The 23,551-nt window shown below is 47.6% G+C and overlaps 1 protein-coding gene across 2 annotated transcripts; it reads right to left on the bottom strand.

Annotated features, from left to right (window-relative positions):
• Positions 1 to 134: 134 nt before the first annotated feature.
• Positions 135 to 23,467, bottom strand: POPDC2 (popeye domain cAMP effector 2). Of its 2 annotated transcripts, none has more exons than XM_077884294.1 (4): positions 22,673 to 23,467; positions 18,054 to 18,162; positions 11,859 to 12,345; positions 135 to 5,256 (listed from the first exon to the last, which is right to left on the bottom strand). In XM_077884294.1, the coding sequence occupies exons 1-3, from the start codon at positions 23,161 to 23,163 to the stop codon at positions 11,899 to 11,901; spliced, it is 1,047 nt and encodes a 348-aa protein (XP_077740420.1). In that variant the 5' UTR covers positions 23,164 to 23,467; the 3' UTR covers positions 135 to 5,256; positions 11,859 to 11,898. The 2 variants fall into 2 exon arrangements, with proteins under 2 accessions (XP_077740420.1, XP_077740419.1); XM_077884293.1 differs by having other exon boundaries at positions 11,903 to 12,345.
• Positions 23,468 to 23,551: the final 84 nt, after the last annotated feature.

The following is a 23,551-nucleotide window of genomic DNA, read 5'->3' as shown; positions in this document are numbered from 1 at the left end:
TGACTATATGTCAGACTTTATTGCTGAATATATTAAGCTATATCCCAAAGATTTTTTCACAAGTGTGGACCTCTAGTGAGGGGTTAGTGTAGGAGGTTCACAAATCCATATCATGTCAAGAATTTTCCATAGACTGAGTAAATAAAATGCTTTATATCTACATGGCATGCTACATTTCAAATACATAAAGATACCATTGTTGTTAATTTTAAAAATCCACAAACTTATCTAAAAACCTTATAAGAATCCAGATATCTTTTGCCATTACATATACCATTAGATAATAAAAGCACAACTTCTACCATATAAAGTCTGTTCCTTTTAAAAACAAATATACATACATTCAAAGGGGTTTGCATCCACTTTTGGTATATATCACATGTGTGTAACAATAGACTTACTTAGGCAGTCCTCTAGCTTGAGGGCTGGCACTATGTCCCAGGTACAGTTGAGTCTCAATTTAAAATGTATGAGCTTTTTGTTGATGTTTATTGCTTCATTTATTCTCCACAACAGCCCTCAAGGGTTGACAAGAGAGCTATTGAATTTCTCAAAATTGACAGGGGAGAAGTACATTGTGAAATATATAGGGAAGAGACAGAAATAAAACAAGAAAAGAAATACACAGTGTAATTTCAGAAAAAAAGAGAAAATAACACACTGAACAGTCCTATCAAATGCATAATTGGAATACCAAAAAGAGAGGAAAGAGGAAATAAGACTGAAGAAAGTTTGAGCAGGACAAAGGGACGATGGTGACGGTGAGGTGAGTGGATATCTTAGCTGGGATGGTGACAGGGGCTGAGAACAGAATGGCCAGAAGAAGTCAGCCAGGAGAAGTTATGAGTGAAAAGGATTTCAGAGAGAAAACACAACTGTAAGTGCCCAGAAGAATAAGACTCACCAATCAAGCCTTTTGCTTCCCCAACATTTCCCAGTCTCTTTAATCAACAAAGCACAAAGCTGATTATTAAGTGGATCCACGTGACTACCTTTAGTGGGTCCATATGACTACCTTTAGCCAATGGGCTCTGGCCAGATGTGATTTGTATCCTTTCTTGGCTACAGCATCAAAAAGCTAGCACCGGAATGTCAAACTGTTTCTTTCTTCAGGTGACAGAGCCAGAAGGTCAAAGTAGATTGAGTCACTGAGTTGCAACATGATGACAGTTGCCATCATGAAACATGCAGACTCTCAGTAAACTTTAAGAGAGAAATAAACCCTTGTGCTATTAAGTCATCATAAGCTGATCCTGACTAATATCACATAGTAAGAAGTTTGGATTTTATTCTAAATATAATAGGAAGCCATTTGAAATTTTGAGCAAGAGAGTGATGAGATCATATACATGTTTAAGTGACCACTTTGCTGTGTGTATAGTAGATTATGGGGAGGGGAAACAGGAGAGAGCAGAGGGCCAGTTGTAAGCCTCTTGAAGTTAACCTAGGTATGAAATAATAGTAGCTTGAAATTAGTGGTCACAGTAAAGGTGGTGAATTGAATTCAGGATATATTTTGAAGATAAAATGAAAATGGATGGAAATATTCCAAGGTTTAGTGCATGGGCACCTGAGTGAAAAGACAACAGAATAGAAGGTAAGGTGGGTGGGGTGGTACTCAAGAGTTATAAAGCTGTTTGGCTTGAAGATCTCTTCCAAAGAAGAGGAAAGAAGAGAGAGAGAATACTTCCTAACTCCTTTTAAAAGTCAGCATAACCCTGATATCAAACCTGACAATGATATTGCAAAATACATAGATGTAAAATTCCTAAAAAAAAAAAAATTGTAAACTAAGTTCAGAAATAGGCAAAGAGGAAAATGCAACATAATAAACTTGGATTTGCTCCAGGATGCAAGGTTGTTCCAATATTCATATATCTATTAATATAATTCATTAACAAAATAAGGGAGAAAAATAACCTCAATAAATGCAGAAAATCATCTAATGCAATTCAATTTTCATCCATGATTTAAAAATTAGGAATAGAACTTATTTAATCTGAGAGGGGTATTATAAAAACCTAATAACACACATCATACTTAATGGTGAAATACTGAAAACATTTTCCCTAAGTCAAGTATGAAAGAAGGATGTCTTCATTATCCCTTCTATCCATCCCTGTCCTGGAAGTCCTACCCAGCACAATAAGCATCAAAAGATAAAGAAGGAGAGAGAGGAGGGGTGGGGAAGATATAGATTAGGAAAGAAGAAATAAAACCATCATTATTTACAGATAATATATTTGAATCTATGGAAAATCCTGAAGACTCTATGGATTAATGATTAGAATCGATAAGTGAATTTATCAAAATCATTGGATGGAATTTGAAGATACAAAGATCAACTATATTTCTATATGCTAGCAATAAAAAAATCAGAAAGTAAAAAAATGTTAAATGGTAGCATTTACAATAGTATCACATTCAACAAATACCTAGAAATAAATCTAACAAAAGTTGTACAAGGATATCTCCATGGAAAGCTACAGAACACTATTGAAAGAAAATAAAGAGGATCAAAATAAATAAAGCGCTATACTATGTTCATGGTTTGAAAGTTAATATCATAGAGCTATCAATTATTTGTCAATTTGATTCACAGGGTGAATGTAATTCTGATAAAAAAAAAACCAGCAGAGTTTACATTTTTGTGGAGATTAACAAACTGATCCTAAAGTTTTTATGGAATACAAAGGGAAGAGCCAAGAATAACAAAGATTTGAAGAACAAAGTTTGAAGGCCACCAGATACCAAAACTTATTATAAAGTTGCAATAATTACAACCAAGTCGTATTGCCAACGGTGGACGAACAGGCTGATGGAACAGAAGATCCGGAAACAGACCATACAGATATATGAAGATTTGGTTTATGACAAGGGAGACACTGGATACTAGTGAGGATAGGATAATTACTTCAGTAAATAGTGCTCAGTCTATTGGATATCTACTAGAAAATAAAGAATTTAATCCTTACTTCATACTATACACAAAAATCAAATCCAGATTGTCTGTAGATCTAACTGTGAAATGTAAAACAATAGAATATCTAGAAGGTAAAATAGAAGGATATCTTCAGAGGAGGAAAAGATTTCTTAAATATAACACAGAAAGGACTAATGACAGAGAAAAAGATTGATAAATTACTACACTAAAATTAAGAACATATGTCCAGGGGCACCTGGGTGGCTCAGTCAATTAAGTGTCTGACTGGAGATTTCAGCTCAGGTCATGATCTCACGGGTTGTAGGATGGAGCCCCGAGTTGGGATCCATGCTCAGTGGAAAATCTGCTCGAAATTCTCTCTGTCTGCCCCTCTTCCCACTCATGCTCACTCTCTTTCTCTCAAATAAATAAAACAAACTTAAAAAAAAAAAACAACGAACATATGTTCATCAAAAGACACAATTTAAAGAAAAAAAAGAAAACTCACGAAGTGGGAGAGAATATATTTGAATATATATAAGCAATGAAGGACTTTTAACTTGAATATTTAAGTTTTTTTTTTTTTTTTTTTTTTTTTTTAGAAGCAGGCTCCCTGCAGGGAGTCTGATGTGGGACTCAATCCCAGGACCCCAGGATCACGCCCTGAGCTGAAGGCAGACGCTTAACCACTGAGCCACCCAGGTGCCCCTAAAGAATTTTTTTAAGTTGATAGGCAAAAGCATACAAACAAATAGTGAAATGGGCAAGAACAATTATAGACAACTTCACAATATCTATGAAAACATGAAAAGGTACTCAACTTATTACTCTTCAGGCAAATGAAAACTAAAACCACAGTGGTATGCTGCTACATACACCCAGATGGCTAAACTATTTTTTTAAATGACAATGTCAGCAATTGGGAGGATGAGAAGCATCTAGAACTCTCACATACTGCTGGCGGAAATATGAATTAATACAATCACTTAGAGAACCGTTTGATGGTATTTACTGTAGTCGAACATACACGTACCCAATACTTGAGTAATTTCAGTCCTACATATACCCCAGAAATGTACACTTGTGTGTACCAAGAAATGCATTCAGGAATGCTGATGCCAGTACTATTCATAATCACCCCAAGCTAGAAAGCACTCCATGCCCATTAGCAGAATGGATAAATAAATTATGATATATTCATGCAACAATAATCAAGACAGCAATTTTGCAAACAGCAAAACAAATGAACAAACCATTGAGAGAGAAAGAGAGAGAGAGAGATGCCCGAGGACTCCCAGCTGTTTCAGTCCTCAGCTGTTTGAGTGTCTCCAGACTCCGCCCCACACACGAGTGAAGAAGGCTTGGAGAGGACTCTAGCTCGAGCCATTATCTGCACACGACAGCATGAGAGACTGAGTGAGAACAACCCAGCTGGGCTCACTCAAGCCCCACGTGTATCAGAAAAATAAACTACTGCAGGTTACCATTTCAGGTATGAATGTTACATGACAATAGATAATAACCACAATATGTGTTGAAGTATTTAGGGAAAAAGTAAAATAGAACGTGTTAAATTTATAAATCCACTTTAAAATATTTAAGGAAATTTAATTGACTGAGTTTGTTCAAGTCCCCCTAAAAACTACTGTTTAATGCTAGGGTCCTGAACAGAACCAGGGATTTGGAAGTTGAACTTGAAAGCTTAAGGGAAAACTAGGTTTTTAAATATCCACTTCTATAAATTGAATCTAAATGGGAAAAAACAAACAAGCAAACTTCTTGGCTAGTTGACTTCAGAGACCCTTTCAGACAGTTCAAAGAAACCACATAGGGAAAAAAAACAACTGAGCGATTTATTGAGTGGCTACTCAGTGTCACACCATGTCTGAGGTGTGTTACCTAAGTCAGCTCATTCGATGCTCACAACCACCCTGTGGGATGGTTTTCATAAATCCCAACTTTACAGGCGAGGCTCAGAGAGCCTATGTAACTTGCCCAAAATTCTGCAGTTAGTGGAGGATGGAATCAGTGCTTTTGCACTTTGGGGTGCCTTCTCCTGGAAGGACAGCTGGTGAAGGTAAATTTCCACAAGTTGCTTGGGGCCCTTGGTGTAGCTGTAGTGCCAGAGTCTTCCGTGTCTGCTCCGACCTGGCCAGTGGGCCTTCCAGTGGGTAAGACCGGGTGTGCACTCCAGTGACCCTCCTGCGAGGATTAGTATGGCCAGAGAAAAAGATAGTCCGTGGATCCTTAAAGTCCGGGAGTGTGGGTTGGAGCCAAGGGGGCCTGTCCCCTGGACATAGCTTGAGAGTAACTGTGGAGAGGACTTCTAGAAGCTGTGGGAAAAAAAAGAGGAAGGATTTCAGTGCTGTGTCTCCAGGTAGCTTGCCTAACTTCACAGGGTTCTTTACAGTTTTGTTTTTATTTTTTATTTTATTTATTTATTTATTTATTTACTTACTTACTTACTTACTTACTTAGTCATTCATGAGAGACAGAGAGAGAGAGAGGTAGAGACATAGAGGGAGAAGCAGGCTCCTCGCAGGGAACCCAACATGGGACTGGATGCCCGGACCTGGGATCACACCCTGAGCCCAAGGCAGATGCCAACCACTGAGCCACCCAGGCGTCCCCCAATTTTATCTTCTGCTAATTCCCAACGTATTAGCTGCACCCAATGTCTGCCACGGTAGGGCCAGTCGTATCTTTGAATCATTTCATGCTAGAGTATTAGGATAAACCTGCTTTGAAGTTATTTAGTCCAACCTCTCGTTTTACAAGGGAAGAGGCCAAAACATCCACGCCTGGGACTTCCTTTTTTTTTTTTTTTTTTTTTAAGATTTTATTTATTTATTCATGAGAGACACAGAGAAAGAGGCAGAGGGAGAAGCAGGATCCCCACAGGGAGCCTGATGTGGGACTCGATCCCAGGACCCCCAGGATCATGACCTGAGCCAAAGGCAACACTCCACCGCTGAGTCACCCAGGTGCCCCTCCTGGGGCCTCCTATGAAGAATCTATGGAACTCAACTTCCTGTCTGGCACTACCGAATGAGTTGCCAAAAAATCTGTATCACAAAATGATGAGTTTAATAAGGCCCCTGTCTTTTATTTTTACAAAGAGGGGGGTAGGTGACTGAGGCCTGTAGAACACAAGTAGGAGAGCAACGAGCGGGCACGGGTGGCAGGCGGCTGGGCTCCCGAGGGCCGGGAGGGAGCGGCTGCCTCAGCTGAGCGCACCCAGCACGGGGCCTTGGCGGGCAGTGGTGCCACCACCCAGGGAACCCGAGGCCCCGGGGCAGCTCCTGCCAGGCCACGGTCAAGGGCACGTTTTCCGCTCCAGGAATCTTTCCAGGGGTCCTGTGAGAAGAGTTGTGACCAAACTGCCAGCTACAAACGGACGTCAGAGCCCCCAGAGAGAGACACGGAGCGTGGCGGGTAGAGTGTGAACCGGGTGAACGGAGTGTGAAACTGTTGTCTCCTCTGAGCCAATAAAGGACACAGGTGAGGGACTGGCCAGTTCTTGGGTCCTCGGGGACTGAGGAGCTCGTCACGTGTGTTTTCTTTGGGTCACCACCTTTTTGCTGACCCTTTTGTTCTTAGGGGCCTCTGCCACTTGCTGCCTCCCCTGGAAAGCCAGACTGGGGGAAATAAGAGGGAAAATCAAGGGACGCCTGGGTGGCGCAGCGGTTTAGCGCCTGCCTTTGGCTCAGGGCCTGATCCTGGAGACCCGGGATCGAGTCCCACATCGGGCTCCTTGCATGGAGCCTGCTTCTCCTTCCGCCTGTGTCTCTGCCTCTTTCTCTCTCTCTGTCTCTCATAAATAAATAAGTAGAATCTTAAAAAAAAAAAAAAAAAAGAAGGAAAATCATGTACCTCTGACAGAGGGAGAGGGAGATTGCCAAACCATTCCACACACAATAGGATATTGAAATTCCTTACACATCCATCCAGCACTTTACAGATTACAAACTACCTTTATATTCGTTATCTCAACTACTCCTCACAGCAACCTGCCAAGGGAGACAGAGGCTACCTGTCTACCTATGAGTAGGTATGAATTATCTATGAGACCATTAGTCCCGTTCTGCAGATGAGAAACTGGTCCTTATGGTGGTTAAGTGGCAGAACCAGAGTCCGACCTCGGAAGCACAGAATCATAGCATCACAGAGTTAGAAGGCACCTTCACAGCAGTAACCCAGGGCATCCTTCTCTCAGAGCCTGAATCACCTTATAAGGTTTCTGAGATTTCCTCTTCTTCTTGCTTGGCCTCTTCCAATGGTGAGAAACTCACAATTCTTTGAGGCAACCCATTATTAACACTGAGCAAAGCCCTTCTCCTTGTGACATTCAGCTCTTAAGTCATCTCTGCCCTCGAGAACTGTACCAAAGGAAGGCAAATTCTAATTCCCCTTCTTTTTGAAATTTGGGGTTATCACTCTTGCTCATCTCTTCCAGGTTAAATACCTGCACTTCTTTCTCCTGTTACTCATGATGGTTCATGATGTAGTTACTGGGTACAGTGCCTGAAATATATAGTAGATACTCAAATGTCTGTTGAATTGGTTCTCTGGCCCTTGGTCCTGTGCTCCTTCCCTGACCACAGTTAGCCCCCATGTTGTAATCTGTTTCTCATTTGCTTGTTTATTTAAATAATAGGGAGAAAGACACCATCATATGGTTTCTACTTTCGAATCACAGAGTTTTCAGAATAATTTGAAAACATAATCAAAACTGTCCAGATTTCAAACAGCTTTTAATTAATTTGCGCTAACAAGACTTGTTCTCTGACTTAATTGCTCATTAGAGAGTTGAATTCACTGAGCATCTCCTGTACATAAGACGCCACACGGAGCACTGTGGAGAGTGTCCATGTAATTAAAACCTGTAGTGGAGGCCGGGTTAATGTGAGGTCTGACTGGAAGACCCTGCAGGAGTGTATCATGCAGTAGTGCTGTTTTGCCCATTAAAAGAAGCAGCATTCAACTCTGGGCACCACCAGATGAAAAGCCAGGCTCTGTCTTCCAAAGACAGTTCCAGTGGAAGCCCTGACTATTTTTAGCTGGTCTCGGTGTGAGAAACAAGCACCCGTGTCAAAGTGCTGAAGCTGTGTCATTCTCAATGAGGCAGGATGCAGCCAGCTTCGTGCCTCTTACATAAGCGCTGTGCCAGGACGAACAGCAAACAATCCTGGTAACTCAAGAGCCAGGGAACAGAGGGTGAGTCGTGCCCTGCGTGTTTAAAGGAAACCAGAGTCAATGGCTCCCCATCGCAAGGGACTATGCTTACTCATTAAAGTAATAACCCTAGAAGGGTTTTGATGGCAAATAAGTCAAACCAAGCACCCAAACACACAATTCCAGACAAGGCTCTCTGGTTTAAATTATCCCACTATCACAGACTGGATTGAAAGCCATTTGAAATTTGTACAACTTGATCAGGTTTTCAAGTCGTTCCCAAAACTCTGTGGTTTGGAAGTATATGTTTTTCCCATTCTATTACCTAAATAAACAAATGTTTAAAAACCTACTCTCTTTATATCGCCAGTGCTAATACTTTAGAAATGGAGTGATATTAGCCCTTTTCTCCTCTTGAGGTTCACAAAAAGCTGCATTTGCAAAGGGGTATTTCATATGATAGTCTTAAGGGCAGAGGAGCTTCGAAATTGAGTGGTGACCTCCCTTCACACAGAACATCTGCTCTGTCATCACATGGGAGGTGATAGAGTCTTGACAGGTACAGCATGGAGGGGACTTCGAGTCAAGTAGGACCCTCCATTCAGCAAGGAGGAGGACAGCCCTGAGTCAAAAGAGAAATTGTAGCGAAATATGGCAGATGGTTCTTACTGGAGGACACTTGGATGCCCTGGAGCCTGTGCCCATAATACTACTGACTGTGCTTTCTCTTTTCCTCTTCAGAAGAACTCATCCATGGCCTTCTTACATAAACCCAAGGAGACCTTTGGGGGCCAGTTGGTCCAACACACTCAAACGAAGAAAGTGAGATTTGGCGAGGTTGTGTGGTTTGCAAAAAAAATAGCAGACCCAGACGTAGAAGGCAGGACTGCAGCACCCAGTCTGGCCCTCTTTCTTGTTTATCATGCTGCCTCCTGATGTCTGGGAAGATTCACGCAGTGAATGTGTAGCTGCCCACAGCTGGGCGTTTTCACCCCTTCACTTGAGTGGTTTTATCTACAGGTGGAGGGAGAGGTACCGATCTCAGAAGAGTATGGGTTAAAGACCGAGGTGGGGGTGCAGGGTAGTTTAGGAGGGAGAATAGACAGAGCGAGGCAGGAAAGTGGGGATAAAAAGGAAAAGAAGGTACTAGAGCAATACATGAAGAATAAAATGGGGGACGTGTAAGGAACAAATACAGAGAGGAGAAATTGCCTGAGAAGAAGAAGAAAAGGACTTTTTTCTAATTATGAGCAGCAAACTGAGGCAACCCAGGACCGAAAAGAAGTCAGAAAGAGGGAAGAAAGAAGAGCAAATGGAACCAGGGAAAGAGAAGGAAACAGGGAGATCGTGAGAACCCCAGGAGCTGCATGGGCTGAGTGTGTACAAGCAGGTAGGCTGGACCGAGACGGGGTCCGCGGGGTGAAACCCATAAGTGTGGATGGGGGGCCTAGTGGGATGGTGGGAAGGGCGCCATCAGAGTGGCCGGTGCAAACGGGGGAACTCAGCACGTGATTGCAGGTCCTGGGTAGATCCATGGAATTAGTCCAGAAGCCCCCCAACTCTGCTTCTAGGGACCCAGGGACTATAGGAGACGACAGATTGCGAGTCTATAAAGCAAGCATTCTCACCTTTTATCACCCGCCCCCGCCTCTGTCATTTCCACGACTTGTTTGACAAAATCTACAGACATTCACTCGTTCACCTCGTGTCCCCTGGAAACCTTCCTCGCTGGGCTAGCTTCTTGAAAGGTGTGTCAGCACTTCCCAAAGGACCATGGGTCCCTTAGGCCCCTGTGCCACACACGCACTTGGAATCGCCTCCCCAGTTGGCAACGGTGGGATTTTCCTTAGGAAAAGCCAGGCCCCACCATGGCTGGGTGGAGTCCCAGAGGAGAAGGTCACAGCACTGTGAGAGCAACCAGGGGGAAGGTGAGAGCAGTTTCCCAGAACTACTCAGTACAGCCTTTCTAGGACATTCTCCTGAGCTGTGAGGGAAATCCTGCCCTTCCTTTTTATGTTTTTTAACTTTTTAAAAAAAGATCTTATTTATTTATTTATTCATGAGAGACACCGAGGGAGAGGCAGAGACACTGGCAGAGGGAGAAGCAGGCTCCATGCAGGGAGCCCGATGCGGGACTCGACCCTAGGACCCCAGGATCACCCCTTGGGCTGAAGGCAGCCGCTCAACCCTTGAGCCACGCAGGGCTCCCAAATCCTGCCTGCCCTTCCTGTTAGGCCCTCCCACATGGTGCCCATCCACCTCACACAGGTGTGTGGTTTGTGAGGGGAAAACCAGGCGGCCGTGTGACCCGTATGATCAGAGTGACCAAGCAGCACCCAGTCCTCTGGCTGAACAAGAAGCGTACTCTCCGCTGGGCAAGAGGACAGCAAGGTGGGCGATTTGCCTCCCGGGGTCATCAGCCTGTATCACAAGCCCCTTAGAAGGATATGATTTTAACAGAGATCGCTGCCAATCCCAGCTACAGAGCGGCTGCTTTCCAGAAGCTACCTTTAGGCTCGCAAGAAACTGAACCCATAGGAGTTAGAACCGTGTGAGCTTTCTTCCCCTTTAGACCCAGGCTACAAACGGACTCCCCTTGAGCCCTAGCGAGCTAGGCCTTGACTGCTCACACACTGGCGACCAATTTAGTGACCATTTGCTTGCTCAACATGTCACCCAGCCCCCTTTCCAAAGTGCGAGGACACTTCATAAAAAAGGCGTTTTTAAAAGGATCCCCCTCATGCCTTGCATGCACCTGGAGGGAGCTCCCCCTGCAAGGTTGAGTTAGGTCACCGAGGGGACGGGCTTCACGTGGGGGTTTTGCCCTTGCAATGGGAGGCCTCTGAGGGGACAGGCTCCATGTAGGGGTTTTGCCCTTGCAATGGGAGGCCTCTGAGGGGACAGGCTCCATGTAGGGGTTTTGCCCTTGCAATGGGAGGCCTCCAAGAGGACAGGCTCCACGTGAGGGCTTTGCCCTTGCAATGGGAGGCCTCTGAGGGGACAGGCTCCATGTAGGGGTTTTGCCCTTGCAATGGGAGGCCTCCAAGAGGACAGGCTCCATGTGAGGGCTTTGCCCTTGCAATGGGAGGCCTCTGAGGGGCCGGGCTCCATGTAGGTGTTTTGCCCTGGCAATGGGAGGCCTCCGAAGGGACAGGCTCCGTGTGAGGGCTTTGCCCTTGCAATGGGAGGGCTCTGAGGGGCCGGGCTCCACGTGAGGGTTTTGCCCTGGCAATGGGAGGCCTCTGAGGGGACAGGCTCCATTAGGGGTTTTGCCCTTGAAGTGGGAGGCCTCTATGTAGGAGTTTTGCCCTGGCAATGGGAGGCTTCTGGAGGCCAGACTCCAGGTGGGGGTTTTGACCTTGCAATGGGAGGCCTCCACGTGGGGGTTGCCCTGGCAATGGGAGGCCTCCTCCACCTAGGGGTTTTGCCCTGGCAATGGGAGGCCTCTATGTAGGGGTTTTGCCCTGGCAATGGGAGGCCTCCGGGGGGACAGGCTCCACTGGGGGTTATGCCCTTGCAGTGGAAGGCCTCCGGAGGCCAGACTCCAGGTGGGGGTTTTGCCCTGGCAATGGGAGGCCTCCACCTAGGGGTTTTGCTCTTGCAATGGGAGGCCTCCGGGGGGACAGGCTCCACGTGGGGGTTGCCCTTGCAATGGGAGGCCTCCCCGTGGGGGTTGCCCTGGCAATGGGAGGCCTCCCCGTGGGGGCTGCCCTGCAAGGCGGGCTCGGGCCCAGGCGGCCGCTGCCTGCCGAGTACTTACGCGGGCTGGCGAGGCGGCGGGGGGCGCCCGGGGGCGGCCCTCACCTCATGTACTCCCCGTCACTCCTATAATCCATGAACGATTCTGATCCCGACACCTCCTCAAAATCCTCCAGCACCAGACTGGCGGAGTCCTCCCCCAGGAGGCCGCTGTCGGGCCTGGCCCCGGCGCGGGGCGGGGGCGCGGGCGGGGGCGCGGGCGGGGGCGCTCCGCGGGCCCGGGGCTCCCCGGGGGCCTTCTCGGCCTCGGGCCCGGCGTCGGCGGCCGCGGGCCCCAGCACGTGGTAGAGGCTGGGCAGACGGATGTCAAAGCGCAGCCCGAACTTGGCGAAGAGCTTGTCGTTGAGGGCGTAGAGCTTCTCGGAGATGTCGTAGCCCAGCAGGGCCGAGAAGAGCTGGCAGGTGTACCGCTCTTTGGTCAGAAGAAGGTGGAGGCTCTTCCGCGGCCAGGAGATGTAGCTACAGGGGGTCTCCGCCGTCAGAGTGACCTGAGGGCCCGGAGGAGAGAGCGGAGGCCTCATTAGCACCCCCTTAGACAGGCAGGGGCTCTGCAAACAGCTGCACTTGCGGGGAAGAAGCCGTGGGAGCCGCGCCCTGGCCTGGCCTGGCCTGGAGGGGGTCACATCCTGAAGGGGACCTTGCCCCTGCCCTGGCTCCAGCCCCCGCTCTTTGGCCTCACTCCCTGGAGCTGCAGCTTCACACCCGGTCTCCTCAGCTCTCACATTTCTTATTTCTCTCTCTCTCTCTCTCTCTTTTTTTTTTTTTTTTTTTTTTTTTTTTGCGATTGCATTGATTTATTCATGAGAGACACACACACACAGAGAGGGGCAGAGACACAGGCCGAGGGAGAAGCAGGCCCCATGCAGGGAGCCCGATGTGGGACTCCATCCCTGGACCCCAGGATCATGCCCTGGGCCAAAGGCAGAGGCTCAACCGCTGAGCCCCCCAGGCGCCCCTCAGCTCCACATTCTGTGGTCCCAAAGCTGACCCCCTTCAGGGCCGAGGGAAGTTCTGAGCCTGTTGTGAGAGAAACGGGGGCCTCCTCCGGCTCTGAAGCTAGGCTGCATGCTGATGACAGTTTGTTTTGAGAATCAAGAAGGGTAATATATTGCAGGAGGGATTAAGGAAGAGTTGGAAAGCGTCTCAGTCAGAGGAGAGCTCCTGACCAGGCACGCCAAGCTTCGTCACCTGGCCTGGAATTCAGGCCCAGGAAGCTGCTCTGGACTCGGCCATGACAATAACCAGGGAGATGTGACGGCTAAAGTCAGAAGAAGGGCGGAGAGGAAGAGGTGCTTTTAAGAGCACAGAGTCGAGGACGCCCCACTTTCCATTTATTTAGGCACCGAGGGATTTCTGAGCGCTCACTACGCACCCACCATGCAAAGCTAAATTACACTTGTGGGGTAGGTAGGTAATGTGTGCCTGGCATGTAGCAGGTGCTTGATAAACCCTTCTTAAAACGATGATGAGTGGTAAAGCTAGTGTTGAACTAGAAACATGCCTAGGATAGTGAAGGAATAGGGTGTAGAATCACACAATTTTTAATAATAGGATTGGCCACAGTATTTTTTAAAACTGTTTTAAAAAGATTTTATTTATTTATTTATTTATTTATTTATTTATTTATTTATTTATTTATTTAAGAGAGAGAGAGAGAGCACAAGCAGGGTTGAGGGGGCGGGCAGAGGGAGAGGAAGAAGCAGGCTCCCCACTGAGCAGGGAGCCTGACACCGGTCTGGACCCCAGGACCCCAAGATCATGACCTGAGGTGAAGTCAGACGGTGAAGAATCGACTGAGCCACCCAGGCGCCCCATAGCCACAATACTTTAAAAATGAGAAGGCCAGCAGGGCCCACGATGAAGGTTTGTGAATGGAGACGGTGGAGATGATGGTGAGGGTGACGGCAGCTAACATTTATTAGGAGGTGACTGTGTGCCAGGCCTGGTGTTCAATTCTTCATGTGGATTTTCTAACTAAAGGTCGGGTTGACTTCCAACCGTCCTTTATCAGAGATCTTCCATAGTGCTTTGAATTCCTGCCTCGTGTCCCGGAGCCCCACTCCTCTTCTCTCCTCTCTCCTTCTGCAGTACCCCTCGTCCACTTTCTCCGCTCATTTCCTTCTCTCTGCTTCTCGCCCCCTACTCGGTAGCACCAAAGTCAGGCCCCTCAATTACTTCATCAAGGCTGGGATCTGGCTTCAAGTTCCAGCGTCCCCCCTTGACCAGCTGTGTGGCATCGGACAAATCACTTAGTCTCTCGGGACACCCTGCCTCAGGACAAAACCTGCTGAAAGTAATGCTCACAATCTGCCCGTTCCTAGCAGCTCAGTGAGGAGGTGTCACTGGGCGCCGGGCCCCCGCTGCAGGTGCACCTAATAGTAATTCCCAAACAAGAAATCAGAGTCCTGACTCTGAGGCGGATGTACGTCAGAGCCACTCTGGACGTAACCAGGGTCCTTGACACCAAACACAAAGACCTTGGGCATGCTTATGAACGTGATCTTAACTTCTTCCGCCTTAGAATAGATCAGAATCCTTTTTCTTCACCCCCCTTCCCTGGCTAGCTACCACCTCATTAGTTTACCCCCTTTCTCAGCAAAACGCCAGGGAAAGAGTTGCCCGTACGTGGTGTCTCCAACTCCTCTCCTCTTGCTATCTCGGAAACCAACAAGGCTTTGCCCCTCGCGGGCCACACACACTGCTCCTGGTGTGGTCACCGGTGACCTCTAAGCTGTGATGTGATGCCAGTTTTCCTGGTCAATCCTGCTGATTCTCCTTCCTCTATGATACACTTTCTCTTCTTGGCTCGCAGGGTACCCCACTCTCCTGGGACGATCACCTGGCCTCTCCTTGAGGCTTCCTTTGTCCTCCAGCTTCTACACACTAGAGTATCCCAGGATCGGTCCATTCTAAAACCCTTTCTCTCTCTAAACTCACTCACTCAGCGATCTCATCTGATCCAATGGCTTTCAATAACACCTGTGTGCCAAAACTTCCAAATCTGTATCTCAGCCCCACACTACATCCCTTAATTTTAGACAGATATTCAACTGCCTGGGCAGCATCTCTGTTGCAATGTCCATAGATGACACGAATCTAATATATCCAAACAGGAACTTCCTCTCTTCCCCCCAAACCGATTGGACTTGCAGGCTCCCTTATTTCAGTTGATAGCAGCTCCATCTTTCCACTTGCTCAGACCAAAAGCCTTAGAGGCTTCTTTGGTCCTCTTTCTCTCCCACACACTACATCCAAAGCCTTAGGCAATCCTTTCTGCTCTATTTAAGAAATTTATGTACCAGCCCTACCTGATCTGGTTCCTCATCCATCTTTGACTTACTCTCCTGCTATTCTCTTCCCTTCCTCTCTCTGTTCCAGCCACACTGGCCTCCTTTCTGCACCTCAAACATGCTAGTCCCTCCTGGCACAGGGCTTTGGCACTGGCTCTTCCTGTCTGATATGCTCTGCCTTCAGCTTCTCAGACCTCACACTATCACCTCCTCCAGGTGTTTGCTCAAGTGTCACCTGCTCAACACAATCTTCTATGCCACCTTATTTAAAACTGCAGCTAGGAGCACCTGGTGGCTCAGTGGTTGAGCGTCTGCCTTTGGCTCAGGGTGTGTTCCTGGGGTCCTGGGATCGGGTCCTGCATCCGGCTCCCCACAGGGAGTCCGCTTCTCCCTCTGCCTGTGTCTCTGCCTCTCTCTCTGTGTCTCTCTCATGAATAAATTAAAATAAAATAGCAACTAGGCCTTCCTTATACCACTCTATTTTTTTACTAGTCCTCATTATCTTTTAACATATTACTTAATTATTCATTATGCCTATGTCTTATTTTTTATCTCCTCTACTAGAATGCGAATTGAACAAAGGCAGGGAACTTCCTCTGTACTGTTCACTGATTCGTCCCAAGCATCTTTAACAGTGCCTAGTATATAATAAACACTCAGTAAACATTACTTGAATGAATGAATGAATAAGTCAAGTAAAGACTACAAATCTTACATGTTGCAAAACAACTGACTGTCACTTTCTCAGGTCCTCTATACAATTCTTCCTCAAAGGTCTTCAGGAAACCTGCATATTGCCTGGTTCCCACATATAGACGCATATGTCTATAGTAAAGTATTGACAACCTTTCTCTCTAATTCTCATTTCAGAGGCTGGTGAAATGGATTAAATGATGTAACATATGGAAAGAGGACTCGTGTCCAGTAAGGCACAGGCTAAATTGGAGACATCATGATGATTTCTGTGTGATGCTTCCTCTGCTATGTTCCCGGTGACTAAGGAGAGGGCCCCAGTGCTGAATACTCCATAAATTCTTATTTAATTGGATCGCTGAGAGGTATGATGGAACATTGACTCATTGGTGGTAAACACGATGAGAATTAAGATTTAGACAGTCACTGTGGATTGTCCTTTTAGTCCTCAAAGACTGTAATCCCAAAAGGCAAGGACAGGGTGAACCTGACATTTACAAAGAGGAAATGAGACTTTATACAGCCAATAGCGAACGTGTGGATCTCATTGCTCCCAAAGGAGGTGCTCACTAAAAATATAAATGGGAGGACTATGACAGTAGCTACATTCCAGGCTGAGAGGCCATCTGGGGTTATAGCCCCTCCTTTTAAGCAGAGCTTAGAGGAGGACACCCGGCTTATCCACCACCTGTTCCTTGGCGTCAGTGTCAGAAACAGAGCCTGGTCTGGCTGGCTCAGGACCTGACTCGGCCCTCCTGGAGGTTAATAGAGGCCTGAAAGAGTTCTCATAGAGAACTGCTGGGCTGGTTTGAGAGGGTGGGTGCATGTTTGGAGTAAGAGGAACATGATCAGTGGAGGTCAATGGCTGGTAGCCGGGCAGTGGGATCGGGATTGCCTCTCAGGGTCTGTCCTCATAGAGCCGGGAGTTAGGGTGGAGCAGAAACAGGCCCAGCCAGGTGGCCCAGCCATGTGTCTATTCTGGGGTTAGCTCATATGCTAGCTTGAGGGACTCCCCCAATAGAAGCAGTAGAAATCACATGGAACCCAGTACTAGCAAACTATCTGGACAGGGGAGTCCCTGTAACGTGTGTGTGTGTGTGTGTGTGTGTGTGTGTGTGTGTCTGTGTACTCCACTCTACTGGTGACCTGCTCATTTTAAAAAAGAACAGAACAGAAATAGTAGAGCCAGACAACTTCACTTTGCCACTTTCTAGCTGAAGACTTTGGGCCAAGTGCTTGATGTTTCAGAGCCTCAATTTTCTTATCTGTTAAATGGGGTATTAATAATATCCAATCCAGAGGGTTGTTTTGAGAATCAATAAGGCAGTATAATATTTAGTGCCTGACATATACTAGCCATTCAGGAAACGAGAGCTACAAAGCAGGGAACCAAGGTTTGAAGGATTGGCAGAGAGAAGAGCAGGGACCAAGCAACCAGGCCCCTACCTTGGAGCATGTCGGTGAACGCCTCAGAGTTCTCTGAGACACCAACTGCCCACTGCCAAGCCAGTTCAGCAAACCCTTATTAAACACCTACTGTGTTCAGGGTACTGTCTTCTGGAGCCTGAGAATAGAGAGGAGAGGAAGCCCAGATTTCTACCTCAAAGGCTTGGGAAAGGAAACCAGGGCATCAGAGCAGAGAGCTATCTGTGCACCAGTCAGCAGAAGTAAAAGGAATGGGAAGCCACACAGCCAGGAGCATGAAGCTGTGGGAATAGAGGCTGATGAGGTCAATCTGGGCAGGCTTCAGAGGAAGTAAGATGCCACTGCCTCATTTAGATGGGGGAAGTGCATTTCAGATAGAAGGTCCGGTAGGGGCCAGCCATGGCCGGTGCAAAGACAATTGGGATGTGTTTAGGGAAGTGCTGGGGGTTCCATTCCGTGTAGCTGGTATGAACAAAAACTGTGAAGGAGGAAGAGGTTGGAGATGTGGCTGGATATCACTAACGGTCTTAGGTTACTCTCTAAGGAGTGTGGATTTTTATTTGGTGGTTGCTGGGGTCACTGGGGTCTTCTGGATATGCTCCGCCTATTAGGGTTAGTCGCTCTCTGCCCAGCCCACCTCTGCCAGCAGCCCAGGCACTCTTTCCCCAGAAAGAGAGCACTCCCACCACCAGCATCACACAGGCAGCGGTTCAAAGAACAGACGTGAGTGGGGAAAGTGGAGGGGGGCATATTATTGGGTGGCAGTGCCGCCCCAGGCTCCCTATTACCTGAAACACTCCCTCCTCAGAGGGCCGCAGCGATTCCCACTCAGGAGAGTCCATGAACTGGTAAGGAAAGATGTAGTGCAGGAACTGCCCGTCCTGGCTCACACGAACCCTGGCAAAAGGAGAGAAGAGACCATGTGGAAAGAGGGAAGTGGCTACCCAAATCCTCTTCAGTCTAAATTCCATATTTTAAAATGGAAAATGATGGGATCCCTGGGTGGCTCAGTAGTTTAGCGCCTGCCTTTGGCCCAGGGCATGATCCTGGAGCCCCAGATTCGAGTCCCACGTCGGGCTCCTTGCATGGAGCCTGCTTCTCCCTCTGCCTGTGTCTCTGCCTCTCTCTGTCTCTCTCATGAATAAATAAATAAAATCTTTTAATAAAATAAAATGGAAAAGTATTAGGATCCAATAAGGGCTTTTCCCTCCTCCCCCCAGAAAACTCAGTTTCAGCTTCAACCTCTCTCAAGGGTTGAGTTATACAGCAAAGGAGGTGTCTCTGCCAAACAAAGGGAGGCAGATAAAAAGATCTCAGAGGCACACTCAATGGGAAGGAGCTATTGTTCCTTTTTTTTTTTTTTTTTCCTGGAGCTTTACTGAGTAAATAAATACGCATGGAGTACCTCCCGTGTTCCTGGAGGTCTAGAAAAACAGAGTTGGGTATGATCTGATCCTTGCCTTTAAGGATTTCACAATTTAGTGGAAATCACAGGCACGTACATAACTGGCTGTAAGTCAATGTGTGCTGTTGTGGAACAGGAGACTAGAGGAGGGACGGAGCTTGGTTCCCTTCGAGCGGCAGATTTCTCAAAGATGACATGAGCTGACTTTTGAAAAATGAATAGGATGTTGGGAAGCCAATAAGGATGGGCATAGATGGAGAGCTGGGAAATGCGGTACGGTCACCTGTTTACCCATCGCTGCTCTTCCTCTTCGTCCACGGCACTAGAGTTTTGGGAGGGCTTGCAGCTGCGCGGCTAGACTGCATTTCCCTGTGGCCCCTGCAGCTAGGTATAGCCACGTGAAAAAGCTCTGGCCAAATGGGGTATTAGCCTCCAAATCTGGCTCCTGATGACTACGTGCATGCATACAAATTACCAGAGACCATCACCGATTAATAAGCTATTGCCTTTTATCTGACAACCTAAAGATGGAAGACAGAAGGGGATGTGGCTCTCAAGCCAAGCCAAGGATGTGTCAGCCCATGGTCTCTAATGGCAGAAGCAAGCTTGCTCCTACAAGACCAGGTAACATATAGAGGTAGCCGGCAGCACTTCCCTGAGTAATTAACGGGCACAAGAGAAAATTAAGTGCTGTGCTCTCCTACCTCAGGGTCTCCACATCGTCTGTCCCTCTAGCTAGACCTCGTCCCAATCTCCACTTTCTCCTCAGGTCTCAGCTTAAATGTTCCTTCTTCCAGGAAGTTCCATCTGACTTCCCCCCAAAAAGTTAGCTCCCCCAGGTACAAGCTGTCAGGACACTTCGCATTTCTCCTTGGAAATATGTCTTTGAGCCACCACTACGTCAAACATTAATTATTGATTTTCTTGACAGACAGTGGGAACAGTATTTTTCATATTTTAAAAAATCACCGAATCCTTAGTCCCTTGCACTTTTAATAAATATATTTGGAAGGAAATCCCTGGGTGGCTCAGGGGTTGAGTGCCTGCCTTCGGCCCAGAGCGTGATCCTGGAGTCTTGGGATTGAGTCCCACGTCGGACTCCCTGCATGGAACCTGCTTCTCCCTCTGCCTGTGTCTCTGCCTCTCTCTCTCTCTCTCTCTCTGTCTCTCATGAATAAATAAATAAATAATATTTAAATATATATATATATATATATATATATATATATATATATATATATTTGGAAGGGGAGGGGCACCTAGGTGGCTCAGTGGGTGAGCATCTGCCTTCAGCTCAGGGTGTGATCTTGGGGTCCGGGGATCAAGTTCTGCATCAGGCTCCCCACGGGGAGCCTGCTTCTCCCTCTGCCTGTGTCTCTGCCTCTCTCTGTGTCTCTCATGAATAAATAAGTAAAATCTTTAAAAATATATATTTTTGGAAGGGGAGAAGTGAGAAAGGAAGGTAGGAATGAGGGAGAAAGGAGAGAAGAAAGGAACACTGAACAGATGAAATCACTTGTGTCACCATAAAAGGGGAGCAACATCTCAAGAAAAAGCTTCTCATACACAGGAAGAGACACGACAAGAGAGAGTGAGGCTGCTGCTGGATACACTCAGTTCTCGGGCAAGGGGTCTGATCACTCCAGCAAACTACTAGGAGTGACATCATTTAAAGTACAACATCTAATGAGCCCACGTGGCTCCCTGAAGCCATTGAAATTGGTATACTGTGCCCTTTATCATGGAAGTCTCTTCTTTCTTCTCGATCCCCTGGACAAGTACTTTCCCCTACATGAAGAGCTTAGTGAGGTGCGAGCTCAGGAGGCTGTGCACGAGACAATTCTGTATGAGAGAAGCTCACCAACAGTAAGCCCAGCTTAACCGGGTGATAAACTTTGGGGAAGTTACTTGGCCTTTCTGAGTCCTAAGAGGGACTAGTATTAAAACAGAAAGGGCATCTGAGGTTTCAGCAAAGAGCTCCAGATAAGAGCCTGCACATGATATGGGGAGGTCTGCACCGGAAGCCCCTATCCCTACCTTCCCCCCCTTCCCCCCACACAGAGCTCTTGTTCACAGCTTGGAGGTGTTTGGTCTATAACCAGCCCAAGCTGCAGGGATTCTCCTTTAAAACTGGAGCCTGGTCATAGACAGGAAGCCTTTTCTCCCAGCTCCAATTGAGCAAAGTTGAGACAAGATGACATTGAAAGATAACAAATAAAACTCTCACTCCAAACCTTGAAAAGCAAGAAAAAAAATTGTCTAATTTCTGACTCGGGTTCTGGATGCCAAGTATAGTAGGAAAAGCCACACTGAGGGGGCAAGCCCACCTCCCCCTCATAGGGAAGCGGTGTGATACAGGTTCATGGCAAATCCATCATATAAAAAAAAGATGGTCAAATCATACAATAGTCATAATACGCTTCCATAAACGTACACCATACAAGTGCTGTGGGCCTTTCTCCCTCCTGACTCAGTGACCTCCTTTGAACAGAGGAGCTCCGAGCAGCACACACCATCCTGGATCTCCTGAATGAGAACGTTTCTTAAATTGTCTTTATTTTAACCATGGAACTGTCGGTGGCAAACATTTTGGCAACAGTCATAATGTACCTGTACTTACACATGTATTTATTTACAAGTAATTGCATTTGCTTATACTTCAGTTTATTCATAGATGAAATGAAATGTCTCCCCGCAAAATCTCATGGATCATTCAATCCGGGACTCTGAGTCCAAACAAAATCACATGTACACCTAATACTTTTGATTCTACGCAGCAGTACGACACAAGCACACGCTGTTACTATTGGTAGCCATTGTAGTTCCATCATTATCATTCCGAAACTTTGTGTTTTCCCACTATGTGGTTGGCAGTCTTATCTGGTTCCCCCCCGCCCCCCGGCCCCCTGCCACCCCTTTGGAATCAGAGCCTTCTGATAAGATTACTATCTTTTCTATCACCTTCTCCTGGTCTCAAAAAAGCAGGGAAGGAAACTGAGGACAAAGCTTTCGAAATACTTTGCTTGCTTTCACAGAGGCAGCCCAAGTGTATCAGGTTAAGTAATTTAATGTTGGATGCTCAGCCCCATATGTAAGCCCCACGAGGGTAATATTTCAAAGATTCCACAACTGCCTACCAAAGGTACAGCATGGAGCCCCATGGTATTTGTTCAGAGGATGCCAGCCAACGGCCAGCACTCGCGTATAGGCTGATGGGGCATACTCTAATCCTTACGAAGACCACTTCTGCTAATTTCCGCTGTCACCCATCCTAAAAGACCACTTCTGCTAATTTCTGCTGTCAGCTAGGTATCTGCACCAAATTCTCAGTGAGACATGTGTGGGCACCACTACTCTTCCCTCACTGTGTGGTCCTCAGATTTATAGTACTTGATCACTGGTCTGGAAGAATCTCAACACAACAAATGGGAATGGAAAAGTGGACAAGGAATATTCTCTCTCTCCACCTGATTGTATACTAAGTGGCTTTCCCACAGAGTTTATATAGGATATCCTCAACATAATTGGGGCTGTTTCCTTGATGCCCTGGCAAGGAACAGCTGCTGTTCCCTTCACATAGTTGGCCCTTAGGAAATCCTGAATACATACAGAAGGAGAAAACCAGCCTTATTGAAATATTCAATTTGTCAAAGCTCCCCGAGACACTGTGGCAGCTTACGCAATGACCTGCTGGTGCGTGTAATACACGTGTGTGTGCACTCATTTTAGACCCAGGCTTAAGAAACCCTCACCCCACACTTCCCAGGACCAAGTGCACACACAGTCTTTCCTGCCAACGGAGAAGATGCCTCATGATCTTGTTTCCTCTTGGGAAATGCTGAGAAAGAGGAACCAAACCCCTGCTTCGAAAAATCTGTTTCTGTTTGTTTGACTTGCCACATCCGTCCCTCAGTGGAAGGGGCCTCAGAATGGAAAGGGACACAGTAGGAAATGAGAAGCACGGGCGGAGGGGGGATGCTGAGCAGCGACAGAGTAGCTTACCGGCCAGAGAGTAGCAGGGACAGGCGGTTGATGGGCGTCTCGCCCTCCACAGCGTACGTCTGCTCAGTGGCCAGAGTCAAGACCCGCTCCTCGCAGCAGCGAACAATCTCCTTGTACACCTGCAGAGGCACCTGCAGGGGTAGACACAGGGTCTTGTAGAGGACATCGAACTCCTCGGGGAGGGTGTTCTTGCGCAGGTGGTAGGCCAGGTGCGCCAGCTGGAGCACGCAGGCCACTGCCAGCAGGAAGCTCCAGAGGACGATGTCCAGGCCGCAGGCATCAAACCAGCCCCACATCAGGCAGCACACGTAGCCCGTGCCCAGGAAGCCAAACAGGTAGAAGCATCCATACACCCCGCTGCCCCCCATGAAGCCCAGGAGCAAGAAGCAGTTGGCCAGGTGGAAGACGGCCCCTTCCAGGTCCCGCTTCCAGCCAAGGCACGCGGGGCCCTGCCACGGGGCCTGGCCCGCGGGGCTGCTGTGGGCGCTCATCCTCGGGGGCTCGGAGCCTCCCGGGCCCTGAGGCTGTCCCCGCGGAGCAAACTGGCAAAACCGGATTAATCTGTCCTCCCAGGGGTCTTGTCACGTGCGGCTTCTGGCCCCCAGGGCCGCCTGTCCTGAGAGGAATGCTTCGGGCAGCTTGGGGAGTAACCTGCAGAGCACGGGACCCTCCATGCAGGATCTCAGGGCTGCCTTCCCCTCCCGCTGTCCCGCAGCAAGGCCCCGGCCCTCTCGGGGAGCTCTGGCGCGCGTCCCCGGCTGCAGGTCTCTCCGGACGGTCCTCGCATTTGGCTCTGGGCAGAAACCCGAATTGTCCTGAGGCAGAGAGAGGACGGCGGGGCGACCGCTTGGGCAGGAGGGGTAAAGGGCCCGTCCTGCT

Source organism: Canis aureus, chromosome 35, assembly GCF_053574225.1.
Source record: "Canis aureus isolate CA01 chromosome 35, VMU_Caureus_v.1.0, whole genome shotgun sequence".
Classification (NCBI taxonomy): domain Eukaryota; kingdom Metazoa; phylum Chordata; class Mammalia; order Carnivora; family Canidae; genus Canis; species Canis aureus.
Note: the sequence above shows the minus strand (reverse complement) of the source record. Positions and strands in the feature narration are given on the sequence as shown.

What these genes read in the sequence shown, in the direction of transcription:
- POPDC2 (XM_077884293.1), bottom strand. Translation starts at nt 23,163, where the DNA reads ATGAGCGCCCACAGCAGCCCCGCGGGCCAGGCCCCGTGGCAGGGCCCC. An exon ending in TCCCTGCTACTCTCTGGCCG is followed by an intron (nt 18,163 to 22,672) that starts GTAAGCTACTCT and finishes TCCTTTTGCCAG; the next exon opens with GGTTCGTGTGAGCCAGGACG. An exon ending in CTGAGGAGGGAGTGTTTCAG is followed by an intron (nt 12,346 to 18,053) that starts GTAATAGGGAGC and finishes CCGGGCCCTCAG; the next exon opens with GTCACTCTGACGGCGGAGAC.